The 18,355-nt window shown below is 45.7% G+C and overlaps 2 protein-coding genes across 4 annotated transcripts in view; both read left to right on the top strand.

The window, feature by feature from the left end:
- The first annotated feature begins 991 nt into the window (after nucleotides 1-991).
- haus4 (HAUS augmin-like complex, subunit 4) lies at nucleotides 992-4,270 on the top strand. Its single transcript, XM_040179901.2, has 9 exons — nucleotides 992-1,192; nucleotides 1,544-1,683; nucleotides 1,958-2,089; nucleotides 2,279-2,419; nucleotides 2,542-2,638; nucleotides 2,734-2,879; nucleotides 3,062-3,192; nucleotides 3,338-3,406; nucleotides 3,620-4,270. The coding sequence occupies exons 1-9, from the start codon at nucleotides 1,120-1,122 to the stop codon at nucleotides 3,804-3,806; spliced, it is 1,116 nt and encodes a 371-aa protein (XP_040035835.1). The 5' UTR covers nucleotides 992-1,119; the 3' UTR covers nucleotides 3,807-4,270.
- A 784-nt stretch (nucleotides 4,271-5,054) lies between these two features.
- The window catches only part of dock11 (dedicator of cytokinesis 11), a 45,124-nt gene continuing 31,823 nt past the window's right edge, over nucleotides 5,055-18,355 (top strand). For all 3 annotated transcript variants that reach the window (XM_078105696.1, XM_078105694.1, XM_078105695.1), the window contains exons 1-12: nucleotides 5,055-5,361; nucleotides 9,678-9,794; nucleotides 10,165-10,254; nucleotides 10,831-10,913; nucleotides 11,454-11,520; nucleotides 13,191-13,286; nucleotides 13,516-13,650; nucleotides 14,439-14,622; nucleotides 15,404-15,483; nucleotides 16,455-16,538; nucleotides 16,741-16,881; nucleotides 18,031-18,294. In XM_078105696.1, the coding sequence (XP_077961822.1) occupies nucleotides 5,257-5,361; nucleotides 9,678-9,794; nucleotides 10,165-10,254; nucleotides 10,831-10,913; nucleotides 11,454-11,520; nucleotides 13,191-13,286; nucleotides 13,516-13,650; nucleotides 14,439-14,622; nucleotides 15,404-15,483; nucleotides 16,455-16,538; nucleotides 16,741-16,881; nucleotides 18,031-18,294 (1,446 nt within the window). In that variant the 5' untranslated portion in view covers nucleotides 5,055-5,256. The remainder of the gene's footprint in view (nucleotides 5,362-9,677; nucleotides 9,795-10,164; nucleotides 10,255-10,830; nucleotides 10,914-11,453; nucleotides 11,521-13,190; nucleotides 13,287-13,515; nucleotides 13,651-14,438; nucleotides 14,623-15,403; nucleotides 15,484-16,454; nucleotides 16,539-16,740; nucleotides 16,882-18,030; nucleotides 18,295-18,355) is intronic.

An 18,355-nucleotide genomic window follows, 5' to 3' on the forward strand; every position in this document is an offset into this window, starting at 1 on the left:
ACATGGAAGAAACCAGAGGTCACGACGGACGGGTCCCACTGTACAGGAATACTTACAGTTGGCGAAGCTCAATATGGATTGGCATAAATAGGAGAATTACCTTCTCTATTCATTCTTTAATATCTAACCTGCCTTATAGAAACTGCAGGTATGATTTTGCAGAGCAATGTAGCAAGGTTGCTGTTACCTTTTCAGGCACAGACCCAATAAATGGCAAGGCATATTGTGTCATCACTTCTCATCAACTTTCAGGTACTGATACTAAGTAATTATAAGACTCTTTTCATTGTGAGTGCCACTCCTCCGGCTACTTTACTAACCCTCTGGGTGGCTCTTGCCACAACTGTATTGTATTTTTCTTTGAAGAACTGCAAGGGCGGATAAAAAGTGCAACAACAAATATAAAGGGAGGAGTAAAAAAACATCAATGACCTGTATCAAAGAAAAATAAGAGGGAAATCTTGCAATATGGCCTCTGGCTGGAATTTCAACAAGTCTATCAAAGCAAGTTATTCTACTGCCAACACCACAGCAAGAATTATCCATGCGGTTTCCAGCTGATGACCAGAGTTAAGAGCAAAAATATCAGTTATGAAATAATATTGAGGACATAGAATATTATGAAAAGCATCAAAATAAAATGAGAGACACTAATACATGAAGGGTGTGATTCAGGGAACATGTGTGTTTCCTCACAACCTTTATTTTGTGCCATGTTATGCCAGGTTTTAGAACATTTCGTGGAAACTAGAATACAGAAAAACTTTTTTTGATTTGATTATAATACAGACAGCATACATATTTTGTCATCATGAATTAAAACGAAGATAATGTTATTGTTAAATGATACTTAATTCAAAATAATTGAAATATCACATACGCATTTAGAACGCGGGCTCGCGCGAGTGGCATCCGGGTCTCGAAAGGAGGCAGAAGGGGCGGGACTCTGTAGAATTGACCACATGGCTCATTTAACCAATAGCAACCAATCCTTCCAGCGCGCGCAACTTAATTCAGGAAGTACGCATTTTGTTGCGTTTACGAGCTAGACAGAAAAGTCTTCATCAATTATAAAACGCATACGTCTCTTGTGTGATAACAAACACAGTTAAACTGAAAATGTCCGCTGCTTCCGACTCCACACATAACGTTATATCGTCTCTCGGGAAGGGGGACAGCTTGCATCATCAGGGTGAGAAAATATGTTTAGCTACTAAGTTAATTTAACGTTAGCTGCTGCTTAACCAACGTCAGACAAGTAACGTTTAACTAACGTCACCTCTGATAGAATGCGGATTGTTACTTGAAACTTGTAACAATATTAGAGAGGAATAACGCTGCACATTGCTCATTCATAGTCCAAAGTAACACGATTTTCTAAGCAGTTATAAGTATGTCGGTAGTCTCCATATGCTGTTTGAGAGAAGCTATCGTACGTTCATTGTAAACTGGAGTGTTGTCTGTATTTTTGGTGAATTTCCTGTCCGTGATAAGGTTTGGCCATCGATAACAGGTTTTCTGTATTCTCTCACATCCCACCCAGTTGTCGCCTCCCTGCCTCTGTGTGACGTCACCGAGGAGGATCTGACTCAGAACCCCCAGTTGTGTAAACTTCTGGCCACCCTGTCCCAACATGTGGACCAACATGGACTCACGGTCCCACTGAAAACAGAGCTGGAAAAGGTATCGCAAGGGACTGGGTCAAAAGAAACTCTTCATTCACAAACCCATCAAGCTTCTTGCTTTCCGATGGACGTATCACATGGTGCTATTTAAACTAAACAGCTTTATGTTTGCCACAAGAAAATAATTTTTCGTCCTTAATTAACACAATTGTCTATGACTTACCGACCAGTGAGAATTGCGTTCACAGTGATGGAGCCTGTTTTCTCGTGCTCCGTGTCTGAGTGTGTTAGCGTTTGTGTTCTTGCGAGCGCTTACAAACGTTTTATTCCAGGCTGAGCAGAAGCTGCAGAGCCAGAGGCGTCACTGGCTGCGCTCCGAGAGTCTCCACAAAGCGCTGCAGGAGATGATCCAGGACCACTGTATCCGGAAGCACCATGCCACTGTGCCCCCCGACCAGAGCATGGTACATTTGTTTAAACCATCACCTGTCAGTGAAACATGGGTGACATATTTCTGGTCATTAAGACTCCTCTAGGCAACTCACTTTGCACACCGCATCTCCAAATTGCAGCAAAAGGTCGCACCTGAATCTGGAACTCTACCTTGTACTTTTATTACTTTACTATTATTGCTTGTGTATATGTGTGTGTAGTTTTATGAAACAATGGAGAAGTGTCTGCTGGTGGCGGAGTGTGTCAAACAGCTGGATCCCAGCAGCACCACCGAGCAGGACCAGCCCTCTGTTCTGGGTCTGAACCCCCAACAGATTCTGGAGCTCATGCCATCAGAGAAAGTGAGTCAGAAAAGCACATTATAATCACCTGCGTATGTAAATCATACTTCTCCATCAAAGTATAGATTCTTCACTGACAAATGTATCCTGTTTACCCTAATTTATGCATTTATTGTCACCAGAATGTTCAAAGAATGAAACAGAGTCTTCCCAGAGAGTTGGAGAAACATCTGAAGAAAAAGTGTCTGAGCCTCCTTTCTTACTATCAACCTGAATGGGGTGCGGTACCCACTTACCTACCTAAGTAAACATCCTCACGCCAACTATATGTGCTGTTTTTAATATGACTTTTCTGTTTTCCATTGCCATTGTAGAGAATGAGAGCGAAGGTCTGAAGAACAGCAAGTTGTCTCACCTGTCAGCCCAGCTGGAGCGAGAGAAGAAAAGGGCAGAGAGTCTGAAGGAGACCTCTCGGGAGAACTCGGTCCTCCTGCAAAGACAGACACATCTCTATGTCTCTGTAAGTTTGCTCTGATTTAGGAAGTTTATCACATGTTTTTTTTTTCTCACAGTTCCCGTTCAGTTATTGGAAAATAGTATCAAGACTAAAATATTTTAAAAGTGACAATTATGATATTACATGTTAACATCATATTTAAATATTTATCTTTCATTTTTTCCGTCTTCTCGACTCGTGGCCAGGAACTGATCAAGTGCATCCAGCTTCTGCAGTCCCTCATCTTGGACCACAGGTTAAGGATCCAGACAGATTTGGACCGGAAGAAGTTGGAATATTTTGAGGGAAAATGTGAATTAGTCTTGCAGAAGATCAAGTAAGGAGTTTTCATTTCTTTGCATGCTTCCATATTTTGATATTCTTTTGTATTGTGCCTTTATCTAGAAATACATACCAGTACAATCAAATCCAATTCTGAGGTTTCACATTAATTTGAGTTTTCTTCTCTTCTTCCTTCAAAGGACTGAGATGGTGGAGATTCAGCTGGACACGTACACAGTGGACTCAATATCTGCTCATAGAAAAATAAGGCAAGAAGCTTTGTGTTCAATATTCATATTACTCCATTCTGCCTTTTTAAAGGCAACACGGTGCTAGTAGTTTACATGTAATACGCTTTTATAATTGAAATACTCTTTGAATTTGAACTGTGAATTCCTGATATCAAGCCTGCTTCTTAGAAAAACTACTTTCTTGCTGAGACTTTTCCAAAACATGACAGCCTGTCGTGTCTTTATTTTCAGAGGGACGCTGGAGTCCGAGCTAAAGGCCTGTCAGGTGGAGAAGCAGTCAGTTGAGATGAAACTGGCCTCCTTTGAGATCTTGGGAAAAGAGTTTGAGGCCCTGGCCAAGGAGTACTGCAGATTGCGGCAGGAGATCGAAATGAATAACTGGGCTCTGAACGAGTTCAGCCAGTGCACGGGCAAGTGAGGATCATGTCTGATGCCGGGACAACAGCCAGCTGGTACCGTGGCACATTGTGCCATCGCTCACATTGATGCTGGCTTTCGGACACTTGACACACAAACGACTTTTGAACCTCAGGAACTATGCAGCATGTAAATTACTGAGTGGCTCCCGTTACAGGTCCTACAAATGGATTCAGTTTTTCTGATAGTAATCAGCATTTCTTCTGTCTTTATTTCTGCCACAACCCATTTAGAGGTTAAGGTGTTAAGGTTAAGCATTCATTACTCTTTTAATAAGATGCAGCTTTACATTATGAAATAACTATCTTCCACATGATTGGGGGATGCCTTTTGATTGTTTTCTGCATTTCTATATGAAATAATAAATATTATGTAATAATTTCATTACATCAATACATGGTAAAATGTCTGGTGTTCATAATGTGTTGTGCTGTAAACATGTGAATAAACTAAAAGTAGCAAATCTGCAAGATTATGATTAATGTTCATACAACTCGATTCTCTGATATTGCTTCTCTCTGACACAAATGTGCGTGACAGGCCAGGACATGTAAGCTGCATCCTCTCAGAAAACACTCATCCTTTATTCTCTGTGTAGGCACATTTTAAAGACTATTGATAAGGTGATGTGAATGTGCTACAACTGTCCTTCATAAAGCTCATGTCTTGTCTTCTATATTGATGATCTGAGACTAGTACAACAATTTGTTCTGTCCATATTGCCACCAGTGTTCAGTGCCACCATCTACGATGGCTGTTTCAATGTTTCAAATAACCTGTGAGGAAATGAGAAAACATGTTCGGTAAAACACTTGAGGAAAGTATGCAGTTTGCAGCTGAAGCCACACGATGGCGGCATAATTTAATTTATGACAGAGGTCGTGTTTCCTTCCTGGAACTCATAAACCCGTCCTTGTTGGTTTTATAGACTGAAGACTATAAAGCAAATACAAAACCATAGTACATGAAGATATTTAAAGATACACTTTAAAATGAGCAGATGTCCTTCACTGGAGACCATCCAGATAACCAGCTAACTCAAATCTATCAGAAAATAGATCTGCCTACAGTCACGATACGTTGTTTATTATTATAATCTATCCATGCAGTTTATAGCAGATATTTATCGACTCTTGTTTAATATTTCCATGTGTGTGTATAACGTCCGGTTAACGCGGACTCCGCTGTCTTGTCTAAAATTGACGATCTTTGGTTGCGTGTGCCTCTCTGAGGACAAACGGAAGTGGGTGGGAGTGAAACCTCCTCCTCTGATAACCCCTCTCTGCTCTCTCATCAGCAGCAGCCGCCCCGCCTCGCGACGCGAACCGCTGGCTGGTTCGCCTCCGACAGACTCACTCACAACATCTGGCTGTCACACACCAGCGGCGCTACCGCGGCATGCTCGTATTCCCGCCGGGACTCACGAGGTGGATTCCGACCAGCCGGGCGCCATGTCCGAGGTGCGAAAATTCACAAAGAGGCTGAGCAAACCCGGGACGGCCGCGGAAGTCAGACAGAGCGTGTCGGAGGCGGTGAAGAGCTCCGTGGACCTTGTGGTGAGCGGCGCTTTAACGCCAAAGCCGGCGGCGGTCGTTTTTTTTTTTTTGGAGTCAACACGGATGAACCCCCACCCCCCCAAAAAAACGTTAACCAGTTCGCCAGCGGCCCCGTTCTCCCGTATTCTCCAACTCATCCTCCGCGCCGTGTGTGGCGCTTTTTGTATTCGTCCTCCCCCGTTTTCCGTTCGACGCGCGCGTCCCGCCGGCCCTTCACGTGGAGCCGCAGCTCCGGTAACGTCAGCAGGCTGTCGAACGGTTCTTTCCGCGTTTACTGTCACGCGTTGCGCCAAATTCCTGCGTGAAAGACGCAGCTCTGCTTTCTAGACTGCGGGCGTCACAACGCGGCGTGACATTGTGCGAAGCAGCACATGTTTCAGTGAAGGAAAAAGGAGCAGGGTTTGGGTCACGCGTGGCTCCTTTTGTGTGCTGGCGGACGAGGAGCAGTGACAGCGGGACAGCTGCAGCACGGCCTCCCTGTCCTCCTTGAGAGGGAGAGAGAGAGAGAGAGCTTCTGTATGTCCTCTGGGAAGACGTACAGAGACACGCATATAATTGATGCATATGGCTGAATGAGATTTCCCCGCCTCCCTTTTTAACCAGCAGCCGTGCCCGTGCCTTGGAAAAGACGGCGATAATGAGGGAGCACACTGAGCATCATCTCCACTTTTGTCACTGATCGACTCTGGAGCTGGTTTGTACGAGAGAGGACCTCTGGTTCCTTTGGGATTAGTCTGTAGTCTTATGATGATGATGATGATGAGGAGGAGTGTGACGCAAAGAGGCCACTAATCATGTGATATTGGTTTGATTTCCGCAACATAGGTGGGAGTGTGTGTTGTTTGTGTTTTCCCCACGTGGGGGTTTTTCACTGATGTGTTTCTTCCTCCTGTTATGGAGCAGCAGGTTTTGGCTCCTCATTTTAAGGAATAAACGGTTTGCTTGGTAACTGGGAACAAAAGCTGTTTTGTGTGTGTGTGTGTGTGTGTGTGTGTGTGTGTGTGTGGGGGGGGGGGGGGGGGGGGGGGTGTCTGGGGAGATTCCCTCTGGCATGCTGTGATGATGCTTCCTGTGTGACTGTCTTCGGTTGTTCATTCTGTCGTTGTGAACAAGGCTAAAGTCCAACTTTAGAAAAGGAAGCAGCAGATTGAGCGCTGGACTCGAGGGAGAAATGACATTTCGATTAGTCAAACACATTTGTGACCAATAACGTCCTGTCTTAGTTGGTGCAATACACTGCTCGAAGAATGTCTTTAGTTATGTGATTTTTTCTTATGTTAAAATATCTAATGTGAATCTGCTTATTTGGGATGAAAAAAGAGGAGGGTGCGCTGAACTATGACGTCGCTCTGCCTCCAATCCTAAAGAGGAAATGACGGAAACATGGAGTTCGGGAACCTTTTTTAGGGGGAATGCACTGTTTCCATATAGGGTGTAGAGGACACATCCTCCATGGGATTGAACGCCGGACCGCACTCAGTAGGACGTGTCTGTGTTCAGTAGAAAAGTCCTCCTATGGGGATTACTGTGTCAAAGTATTCCACCGAGTCTGCTGCATGTACACATGTATGTGGATGGAGGAACGGAAGGACAAAGGCCTTCTTTATTTAGGCTTGAACATCCATTACAAAAGAGAACCTATGCTGTTTTTTGTTTTTGTGGGGAATTTAAGGTTTTGACTCTTTACTAATCATATATCAAAACTACCTCATGTGAACGTAAAGTTAAGCAAGCGAACCACAGACCTAATAGAAAAGCCTCAGTGTGTTCAGCTGCTGTACATGTGTTGGATGACTGAAACCAGCTTTGAATCAAGTGTTTGAATCCATCCGGGCATCAAGTGGGAGTGCAACGAGAAGCCCCCCGAACCGACAGGGAGTCATTTAACAATATAAGTGTCTCTCTTCTTCCCCGTAGTGAGCTGCTCTGTCTCGTTACTGCAGCACTCAGTGGGGTCCGCTGGAGAGCTGCTTCCCATTGTGTGGGACTTTCCGGTGCCGGTGTGTTTAAGTGTAAACGTGATAAACTCCACGTTGGAGTGGCCAGTGCTTCACATCTGCTGAACTGTAGCGAGGCGCAGACATCTGGAAAGGCGCCATTACTTTCAAACATCATCATCATCATCGTGTTCTTCCCCGGAGACGACACCTGGAGTCGGCTTCGCTCTCGCTGATCGGTGTTTGAGTTTGGTCATGCCTGCTTGCGTCACGCGGTTACGCCCAAATGTTGGGCCACGTCCTTTCATGATGATTTTACCGTCCGTCCGTGTTTCTCAAGCAGCGGGACTGTGGCCGCGCGGCTTGTGATCACTCCGCTTCTTTCCTCTTCTATGAAAGGAGAACTCCACCTATCTCGCTGCGTCCTTCCTCCTCTCTCTTCTCTCTCTCAGCTCCCCTCGCCCCTCCCCTCCTGGTGCCCGAGCCCTCTCTGTAACACGATCAGCGTTGCAGTGCGCTCTGACTTGCAGCGCTGCGGTTCAGCGTGTTGCACATGACAGGAAGCGGAGCCGCTGCTCCTTTGGGCCCGGAACAGGCATGTGTAATGCTCTCAGCAGGCAGGCAGCTCTCTGCTCCGGCCGCCGCTTGTCCATTCAGCAGTTGAACCCCGTGGAAAAAGATCAAAGTGACGTAAAGTCGAGGAGAGGAATCTGCAAGTGCTAAATTTCCCTGTTTGAGGTTGTGGAAGTTATTTTTATATACGTGGTCAAAGAAAAAACAAAACAACCTAATGGCAGGTTTCATGCGCCAGAAGGCCGAGGAAGTCGGGGTCTGGTGGAATAATTTGCAGGGAACACGTACTTGTAACCGACTTAGTTAACGGACAAATTATTGGTTAGAGAACATTGAAAGGGAGAACTTTGCTTTCCTTTTGCATACCAGGGTACTAAAGGAGATGTTATCCCCTTCAAACCCCACTGGACTGATACTCAACAGCCAGACAGCGTTCAAAACCACACAGCTTCATTTCCCGAAACCTCAGGAAATGTGGAGTCTAGGGTTGGAGGATTTGAGGCGGTGTAAACATCAGTTTCACTGAGTTGGAACCAGCTGATACATAACATTTAATACTATCAGAAAGTGTGGCCTTGCTGCTTACAGCCTCCGAATTAAACCCAAATAGACTCAGCTCCTGCTGTTCACATTTGAAAGGGGCGACTGTGGCTCAGTGGAGAGCAGGGTCCTTCAATCAAAGGGTCAAAGGGTCAGTGGTTCGATCTCCGGCCCCCCTATTGTCCATGTAAATGTGTCCATGGGAATAACCCAATTGGCTCCCATAGCTGTGACTACTGTGTGTACGTTTTATTTACAGGTGGCACTGTGTTTGGCAGCTCCTGTCATCTCTGTATTTATATTCCATCATTTTTGTAGTTTCACAAATTTCCCCCTGGGGATCAATAAACTATATATGTATCTATAAATTGGGGTGGATGGGTGAATGGTGACATTCGTTGAGGACTTCATCCAAGTTGCTTCCCGTCCCGTCATAGCAGTGCATTGAAAGCAGAGGTGGAGGATAAAAAACAGCGGCCCAGCTACTTCATTGACTTTATTGGCCACTCCAGCAGCGGTACAGTAGGAAAACAACGCGCTGCATCCCAGCTGCACGGCTCCTCGATGGAAATATGAAGTGGAACATGACCCAGTCATCCCTCTCCATTTATCAGGGTTTCCCTCTCCCCACTCCACCACGTCCACACATTTCCTCTGCCTGGTGTCGCTCAGCCGAGGCTTACTGGCTAAGCTATTCGGCGCTGTGGTCGCTGCTTAGCTCGGGCTTAAAGGGGCACCTTCTTGGAATTAATTGTGAATCTTTCCAAGTGGTTTACGTTGTACTTGTGATCACATTCTGACCTAGTTGTGGAATGCTGGGTTTTGGCCGGACGGCCCCTTTAAGACAAAATGTTGATTTCATATCCACTTCTCTCTGAAACTCATAACAGGAAGTTGATGTTCTGCAATGACATGTGATTCATTTATTTCATTATTGCAAAAGCCTCGATCAAGTACACATGCTGCATGTGACAGCTGATAACTAGCAAGTCAAATATCATAATTCTTGCTCCCTTCCGTCTTTGCAGATGTTGTTTTTCTCCTTTTCGCCATATTTATCCCCTGCTAACACTGTTCATCTGTTTCCCCGTCACGGTGACGCTCCACTGAACTTGTGTGGTTGTTCCCCTGATTTCTCATGGCCCTGCTTTTGCTTTGGCAGTGAAAGGTCCTGGGGGCGAGCCCTTGTTAACTTCTTTCAGTAAAACCAGGTCAGGAGCACAAAGTCACATGTGTTTGTGTTGTGTTCGTCTCCCCCGTTTTCAGGAGCAGCCAAAGATCATTGAGCCTCTGGACTATGAAGCTGTGGTGTTTCAGAGAAAGGCCCAGATCCACAGTGACCCCCACCGAGACCTGCTGCTCTGCCCTGTGGACGATGTCTCGGTGAGTCCTCTCTCCTCCCTCTTCAAGACTGTCTGAGCCCAGCGGGAACAAAGGGCTGTAAAACATCACTTTCCAAATAAAGGCTTCCCATCATCAATCACTGTTCATCCTCAACGTTCAAAAATGTACAATCCAGATCCAGCCAGGTACCTTTGCTCTGCACGCCCATGTGGTTTCGTTTAGAGGCACCTCTCGCTCTGTGTTTTTTTTTTTTTTTCCCATCTGTCCCATTGTATCTGCGCCTTTTGTTTCCTCTCATTCAATGTATCTTTTCCCTTTTGTCTGTGGCTCCCTGCTGTCTTAACATCTAATGGGAACATACAAAACTGTCACCATAACGCTGTTTGCTTTTGGTCCCGTGTGCACGCAGGAGTCCCAGATCTTGCGGCAGAGGAGGACCGTCGTTCCCTCGGTGCCTCAGAACGCCGAGCGGGAGGCCCGGAGTCTGTTCGCCAAAGAGGTACTGCAACCAGCCGTCCTCTGTGTATGACGCACGCATTCTCATACGGAAACTGTAGAAGCTTTTGAAGGAAAAAAGAAAATAGTCATTTGAAGCTCATAAAGAAACGCAGACTGGACAGGCCAGTAGTAAACAGCCTCTCTACGGATGATCAATGGTTCTAGCAATGAGAAACAGACTCTTCTGGCTTGATGTGTGAATAAACTGCTGCTCAGCCAGGCCCTGAATGTGTGTGCATGCTCCAGCTCTCATGACTGTGACCTAGCATGGAAACAGCTGTCATATGGATCAGGAACACCGACGCAGCCTCTTCTCAACAAAGGTCCTTTCAGCTGACTGGATTGGGAATTTCTGCTTGCGGCTTTACACTGATTAAAAAGAAATATGCACATCGAAAACCATCTTGAGTAATATCGAGCCAAAGTCAGTCCTTGTGCCACTTTACTTGTTTTAAGTTGATGAATGTCTTGGAGCCGGACGAAGGAAAATGCTCGGTTAGGTCCCTTTGCTGTTGTAGCATTATTCTTGTTTATGAGTGGATCTGCTGCTCCTAATCCGGCGCTCTGTGTTTGGCAGTGCATCAAGATGTACAACACCGACTGGCACGTAATCAACTACAAGTACGAGGCGTACTCCGGTGACTTCCGCATGTTGCCGAGGTAAGGAAGCTAAGGAGGGGAGGGGACACGGTTGGGGTAAAACAACATTTATTTTTATTTTTTTTGCTGCCAAATCTGTAACCTCTATAACATCTGTACAAGAGATTTACTCATCACTCTCATGTGGGTCTGCCGGGTGCCGGGTGTGCCCGTATGTTAATGCAGCTCTGACGCTTCGGAGGAAATCCAGCTTACAAAGGGAAATAGTTGCCGTAAAGCCTTCTATATATATATATTCTCTGCCACAAAACAGTTGCCTCCCAGATGTTTTGAAGTCTAATTGAAATGGCGATGAAGCTTCACTGCAGCATCACTGCGACCTGCACAAATAAGCTTTAAAATTCAAAGGGAAAATAAATAAAGACGATATCAGACGAGGTGAAACAAGATTTACTGCCCAACCCAGGACACCCACAGCAGAGCATGTTGCATGCTTTACAAAGACGTAGTAGGCGTCACTGCGGGGACTGTGCAGTGGGTAGAAGGCTGATTTATTGAGGACTGCTGACCCTCACTCACTGTTTTTTTTTTAATCAATAGCAAAGGCCTGAAGACGGACAAGCTGCCAGCTCATGTGTTCGAGATCGACGAAGACGCCAAAGACGAGGTGAGCAGCAGGACCTGAGCGGCGTTCGACCGCAGACGTTGATCACTGCAGCGCAGACGAGTGGTCTGTTATTGTATCACCGCCCTGATTGGCCCAACGCACACATGCACAGCTTTCAGGGATGTGCTATAACACATGCACAGCTTTCAGGGATGTGCTATAACCCCCGGCTCAGCAATATTGAAATGATTCCCTTTAATCTTTTTAAATCGCGGAAATGTGACACATACTTGGCTGGGTAGCCAGAAAACACAAGCAGCCGTTCCCGGGACTCTGTGACTTATGGCCACTCCGTCCTTTAGTCCATCCAGCAGTGTGATCGCTCAGAGACAGAGTGCCCGGCAGTGAAGCCACTAGCATTACGTGTCCTATAAATAGCCTCCCATCGATTGCCCCCGCCTCCCTCTCCAAACCCTGTGCTGGATGAGGATGAATTTGAGGAAGACAGAGAACGGGTTTAATTGAAGGTAAATAAATGCTGCCAGGACGGTGGCGGGGGGGTTGGCTGGCTGGAGGAGATGGCTCCATTACTTCTGGAAACAGACCATTCTACTATTACAGTCTCTCTGCATCTCCCTTTCCGGCTGTGATTTTGTGATTTGGAGGCTGGCAGCAAGACCAGTTAAGAACCAAAAGAAGAGAAAACGCCTAATACACTTTTGATACGCTTCTTTTCATAACCTTTTGCATCCACCCACGGGCCCCACAATACATTTGTGTTAATGCAGTCATGGGCATGAGCTGATTTAGTTAAGTACAGGGTGCGGCGCGTATGTGTGCTGGTCTGATATAAGTACGGGGAGGATGACAACCAGCCAATCAGATTGCAGGACAAGGCTGGGGAGAAAGACACTTCAGTGTGAGTCATCACAGTCGTGCGCGCACACACGCCTGCACACCTCAACCCTTTTCATGATGTGTGTGCCTGTGTGTAGGTTAATTAGCCCCGCTTGTAATGTGAATTCCCCCGAGTGGGAATCAACAGGCCCGTGGCAGTTGTGACAGGACTGAGGCTGAGTGATGATGGAACCGTTATGGGAAGCCAAAGAAATACTGATGAATTGATTGGACTAGAGAGCGCCCAATTAGAATTGATGGTGGTTTGTCACAGACTGAAAAATGTTATCATACTAAAGCGTTAAGTGAGCATCTCTCAACACCAGAAAAGAGGGGGAAAAAAGTGTCACAGATAATATTAGAAACAATGTAAGAATTAAGCTGCAGAGAGAACGGGCACTATTGTGACGCTTAAAGGGACAGCAGGGTTCAGGCAGTGTGTCTCCTGCAGCAGGCAGAGTTTGGAGAAACACACACAAGTAATGTTCCTTTTTTACACTTAAACAAATCAAAAAAAGTCTACGCTTTATCTAGAATATTCTCACTGCTTTCTGTTGCTGTCAGCTATACCTATATTTAGTATATTTAAGACGCACAGTGACGCAACAGCACTTGCTGATCGGGGAAGCGTTACACCAGCAGTAAGTGGCTTTGCTCCAGTGCTGGTACTCATATCCCGTCTGTTTCTCCAAATGAAGGGCGTGTCGACCGCAGTCTCCTTTAGCCGGCTGCACGGGCCCTTCACACAGCTCCGCTTAAAACAAACCCAGCTATTTAATATGTGAGAACCGTTAACCCAATCGACTTCCGGTGTTTGTGTTTGTGTCGGTCAGGACACGTCGTCGCTGTGCTCCCAGAGGGGAGGCATCATGAAGCAGGGCTGGCTTCAGAAAGCCAACATCAACAGCAGCCTGTCTGTCTCCATGAGGGTGAGTCACCACCAGGCTGTTATTCATACACAACAGCAACAAATAAAACCACAGCGGCCAAACGTGGCATTCCCCACAGAGACATGACACGTTCTGAACATTTCTCCGTCATCTTCTGCGTTGTGCGCTATATATTGTATTCAAGATTTAACATGAGCTACACCAATGTATTTAAATCGCAACTGAGAATCTGTTCCTCTGACTTATTATCTGCTACTCTGAATTATAGGTCTTCAAAAGGAGGTACTTCTACTTGTCCCAGCTCCCTGATGGCTCCTACATCCTCAACTCCTACAAGGATGAGAAGAACTGCAAGGAGACCAAAGGGTCCATCTACCTGGACTCCTGCATAGACGTTGTTCAGGTACTTCATAAAAAATCAAAGAAAAATCTAATGCACAGTGGAGATTAAGGCACAAAAGCTGGAGCCCCAACACTTTTTTTCACCTTGTCAAACTCTTAAAGGGAGGGTTGGATGTTTAGAAGTGAACTTATTCATAGTCTGGTAGAAAAGTAATGTAGTGCTGTAGATGGGTAGAACAGCAAAATGTAATTCATCCCCTTTAAAAAGTATAAAATCTACTTATAATTGTATACTATTTTAGAATAATATATATTTTAATATAAGAACGTTGCTGGTACTGCTGATTGGTTCTCCAAACGTGACCTGCAGACATCTTCAACCCAAATCCAAAAAACTCCAAACTATCCCTTTAAGCTGTTGTTATACCACACTCCTTGTTTAATTGAACCCTCCCCCTCCGCCCGCGGTGAGAGTTTAGTTTCTGGCGCTGGCTCTCATCCTCGTGAAAGTAAGTGTGTTCCCTCGTCTCGTGGTGCTTGAGGTTCTTTCAGAGACGCTCCAATCGGTTGGGTTTACAGCATTCCATGGACTCGGGCAGAAAAGTCCTGTCCAAGCACATAACGAGCGGCTGCTGTTGAGTCATGGTGCAGACCGGTAACCTCATTCAGGTCTGCGCCAAGCAGGGAGGCTGCCAGGAAGCTTTCAGCTTGATGAACACATTCAGAAGTCGATGAAGGGGAAGCGTGAGGAGACTCAATCCTGTTGCGTTACTATATACTGTAATATATTTGTGTATTGTATGTTAATCTACAAAATCATATCAAATCCAATGATCCCTCCCCACTCAGAGCCCTAAAATGCGCCGCAATGGCTTCGAGCTGAAGATGCAAGACCGCTACAGCCACTTCCTGGCCGCCGACAGCGAAACGGAGATGGAGGAGTGGGTGATCACGCTGAGACAGGCTCTGCAGAGCACCACCGAGGCCAGCCAGGACCGGAGGAACGGTGCAGAGATGCTGGACTGTTCCCTGGGTGAGTTATCCCGTATCTCCATCTGAAAACTAACATACAATACCACAATATACTGTACTGTACGTCCAGATCATCTTTCCGTCCAGCTCGCTACGATAATAACAGCATGTATTTGCCTAACCGCTGATTCTGTTTTGGTGACCAGCCAGGGTTAAAATAATCCCTCTCCTTGGAGGGAATCCAAAACTCCCCCGAGAGCCAAGGTGTTCTGACATTTTAAAAGGCTTCCAGATTACAATGATACAGAGGCAAAAAATATGCAAGGCTGATAACCTAATCAGATAACCTTCTCTCCCAAATTCTGCGTGTTGTGTTTCTTTAGAGGGCTTTTGGGGTGGATGGTTGAACTCTGCTTGTCCTGAGCCGTGGAAGAATACCAGCAGCTTCATGGACTTTGTCTTTGTCTTTCCATCATCCACTGGCTGTTTTTTCGCATGCAATGATATAGTCTTTGTGCAGAATGCTCTAGTGAAACGCAATTGGCCCAGCATTGTCAGAGAGGCTGAAAAAGGACCAGGATGCCTTCCAGACAGATGAGGGGGAGGAGGAGGGGGAGGCACGCACTTTGGGTTCACTCAGTCCATCATGTGTCACCTGGGAGTCGGCAGAATAGTGAATAGCCTCGTCCTCATCTGGCCAGGAGACTGAAAGATATTAGTTTGCAGAAAGCCACATAGGAAGCCGGCAGGGATCAATGTGTGAGCACAGAGTTCACAGAGTTCACAGGTTCCTGCCTCCTGACGACCTTCACTCACGTGTGCTCACTGTCCCGTTCAATCAGATGACGACGCTGTCAGCCAAGGTAAAGGTGAGAGCCTGCTGGAGAGCCTGGGGAGGAGCTTACAACCTGAGCTGATGAAGGTAGGGACAAAGGATGGATGAATGCTTGATAAATAAATAAAGGCACTGATTTGCTGGGTTCGTGATAAATATAAATACAGAAAAGGTGTATTTGTTTTTTAATTGCATCAGAGGAGTACCGGACAGTTTGAAGGTTCAAAGCTTAATTCATAACATTGACGTTCAAATTCTAAATCAACATGCAAATTCTGCGCAGCTTTGCATTTTATTTTTGTAAACATGTTCAATAACTCAAATAGATACGTATATCTATTTGAGTGGACATAATAGACGTATAGTTGTTGGGCAGTCGAGCTGCTACATCAATTTAATTTAAATAGCCACAATAACAAAAAGCAATTATTTCTGCGCATATTGTTTAGAGTGATGGGATCACAAAAGGAGGACAGATTTTTCTTCTTGCCTTCCTTTGTCTGAGTCTGTTATTTAAGCTCGAGAACAGCAGCGTTTATTCTACGGAGACCGGCCTGTTTTAATATGTCTATAAAGCCGCATCTACACACAGACAACAAAGCCCTCTGTGCTGGTGTTTCACTGCCGTTTGCTCCGGGCCGCTCCAGCTGAGTCTGTGTGCAGGCCGGGCACAGTGAGAACAGGGAGGAGGGGAGGGAGGAGGAGGAGGTGGAGGAGGGTGGGGGAGATGTGGATCAGGGCTCTTAACGTGACCTGAGGGGTTTGATATGTTAGTTTTCATTAGATGCCCTTTTTATCCCTTACTCTGGGTCCGTTGAGGCTCCTCTTCCCCCCCGTGTCTGTTTTCCTGTTGGTTTACCAGCAGAGAACACAGAGAGGCGACTCTGCCCGCAGCGCAGCCCCCAATATTGGACACAATGGATGAGGGCAACCGAAATTGGCAAATAATAGTTACACATATTTCTCCAAGCCAGCTAGCGTGTTCAATAAAGCATCAGCAAACATGACCACCTAATACATTTATATTCCGTTTATATTCCTTCTCTGTGTGTCTGCAGTACGCCAGGGAAACGGACCAGCTCAATAAGATGAACAGGAGTGAAGGCAGACCAAAGCTGTTCACTCTGGACCCTGAGACGCAGGTACGCAACACCTGCTTATCCTATTATTTATTTATTTTACTATTGGTTCAGACAATTTGATCTGTCTTGATCCGCCCCTTTCCACCATGTTTCCTTCTCCTTTGTCCTCCTCTCCTCTCCTCTGGATCAATCTTTCTGTCTCTCTCATGTTGATTTGTCTCCTGCCTTCACGCCTCCCTCCTCTCTCCTGTGCGATATCCAGAGGCTGGACTTCTCCGGCATCGAGCCAGATGTGAAGCCATTTGAGGAGCGCTTTGGCCGTCGCATCGTGGTCAGCTGCCACGACCTGACTTTCAGTCTCCAGGGCTGCGTCAGTGAGAAAGGAGACGGCGTCCTCACGAATGTATGTTGTGTTTGTTTGTTTGTTTTGCCATGTACCTCTACCAATGATATTTTATTTTAAATATTGGGGTTGTATGAGTTTCTCAAGTATTTTTACACATACACAAGAGTAAAACCATTTGGAATATTTATAAATCCAAAGCGAGAAGTTTTTACAGTCAAATAGATGATCAGACCTTATGCTTGTTTAATGAATATAAACAGGGTTAGAATATACAGATAAATAAATAAATGGTCATGTTGGGAGACTGAAAATATATATATTTGCTTAAAAAGTGATTGCAGAAAAAGGAAAATAAATGTGTGAATATTCATACTTGTGGTATTGTCAGTATGCGCTTAAGCATTATTTATTCCGATGCACAATCCTCTTTCGCTGCCCCAGAAAACACACCTTCATATTTCATGTTGGTCTGTCTGGAAGCAACGCCAGCGTCTAGCCCGAAAGAGAACCCAACTAGATATTGTTGTGATACATTTAGTCTGTGAATAAAAGTCAGTTTGCATCAAACAATTACGCACACTGATGTTGATGTTGCTGCATTGTTTTTTTTCTTCTTTTCGTTAGAAAGATTAAGTCGGTCTTCTTGTGATCTCGATAAATAGCGTGTGTGCATGAGACAGCAGTTTTAGAGCGTGTGTGAGCACCAACTTTGTCAGAGCGGCATTGCGATCTGTAGTCATAAAACATTGACTTGCTTGCTAGTGCTTTTAGAGAGGCTGGTAGGAGAAAAAAAATGACTCATGTGGTTTGGAAGCCGCTCTCTCTCGCTTTCCCTCCCCCAGCCCCTCCATTCTTTCCACAGCCTCTTATTGGTTTAATGTTTATTGGCTTGTCTGACATGCAGGAATCATCCATCCTGGCATAAGTGCACGGCCATGCAAAAGTGTGTGGGTGGTAGCACTGTGGCAAATATTGCTTCCAAAATAGGGATGAGCTAATTTGAGCTATTGCTAATGATAATTTGGATACATTTTCTGTCACATATTCCATGAACGTGCGTGCATGTTATAACCACCAAACTGAAAGAAGTGAATGCATCGAGATAATAGGTGGGGAATAAAGTTAGCAGAAAATGTCATGTGCAGGAAATGAAACCATGGATATTGTCGATTAAAAGCTCATAACCGTCTCTTCGTTGGACCCCAGGTGGAACCGTTCTTCATCAGCCTCGCTCTCTTTGACGTGTCCAAGAGCTGTAAGATCTCGGCCGACTTCCACGTTGACCTCAACCCGCCCTGCGTCAGAGAGATGCTGACCGACGCCGCGGGCCAGCTCTCCCCTTCGTCTGACTCTGAGGGCGGAGTCGGGGAGGGGAGAGGCGGAGTCACGGTGAATGGAGACGCCGGTAAAGGGAATGGCCTGCCGGTTCTGCAGAGGGTGTCGGAGGCTCTGATGCGCTTCCCTACACAGGTAGAAACATGAGTTGTGTGATGGAGAGGATGACTCACCAATGGCAAGCGGAGAGGCAGAA

This window comes from Gasterosteus aculeatus, chromosome 7, assembly GCF_964276395.1.
Source record: "Gasterosteus aculeatus chromosome 7, fGasAcu3.hap1.1, whole genome shotgun sequence".
NCBI lineage: Eukaryota > Metazoa > Chordata > Actinopteri > Perciformes > Gasterosteidae > Gasterosteus > Gasterosteus aculeatus.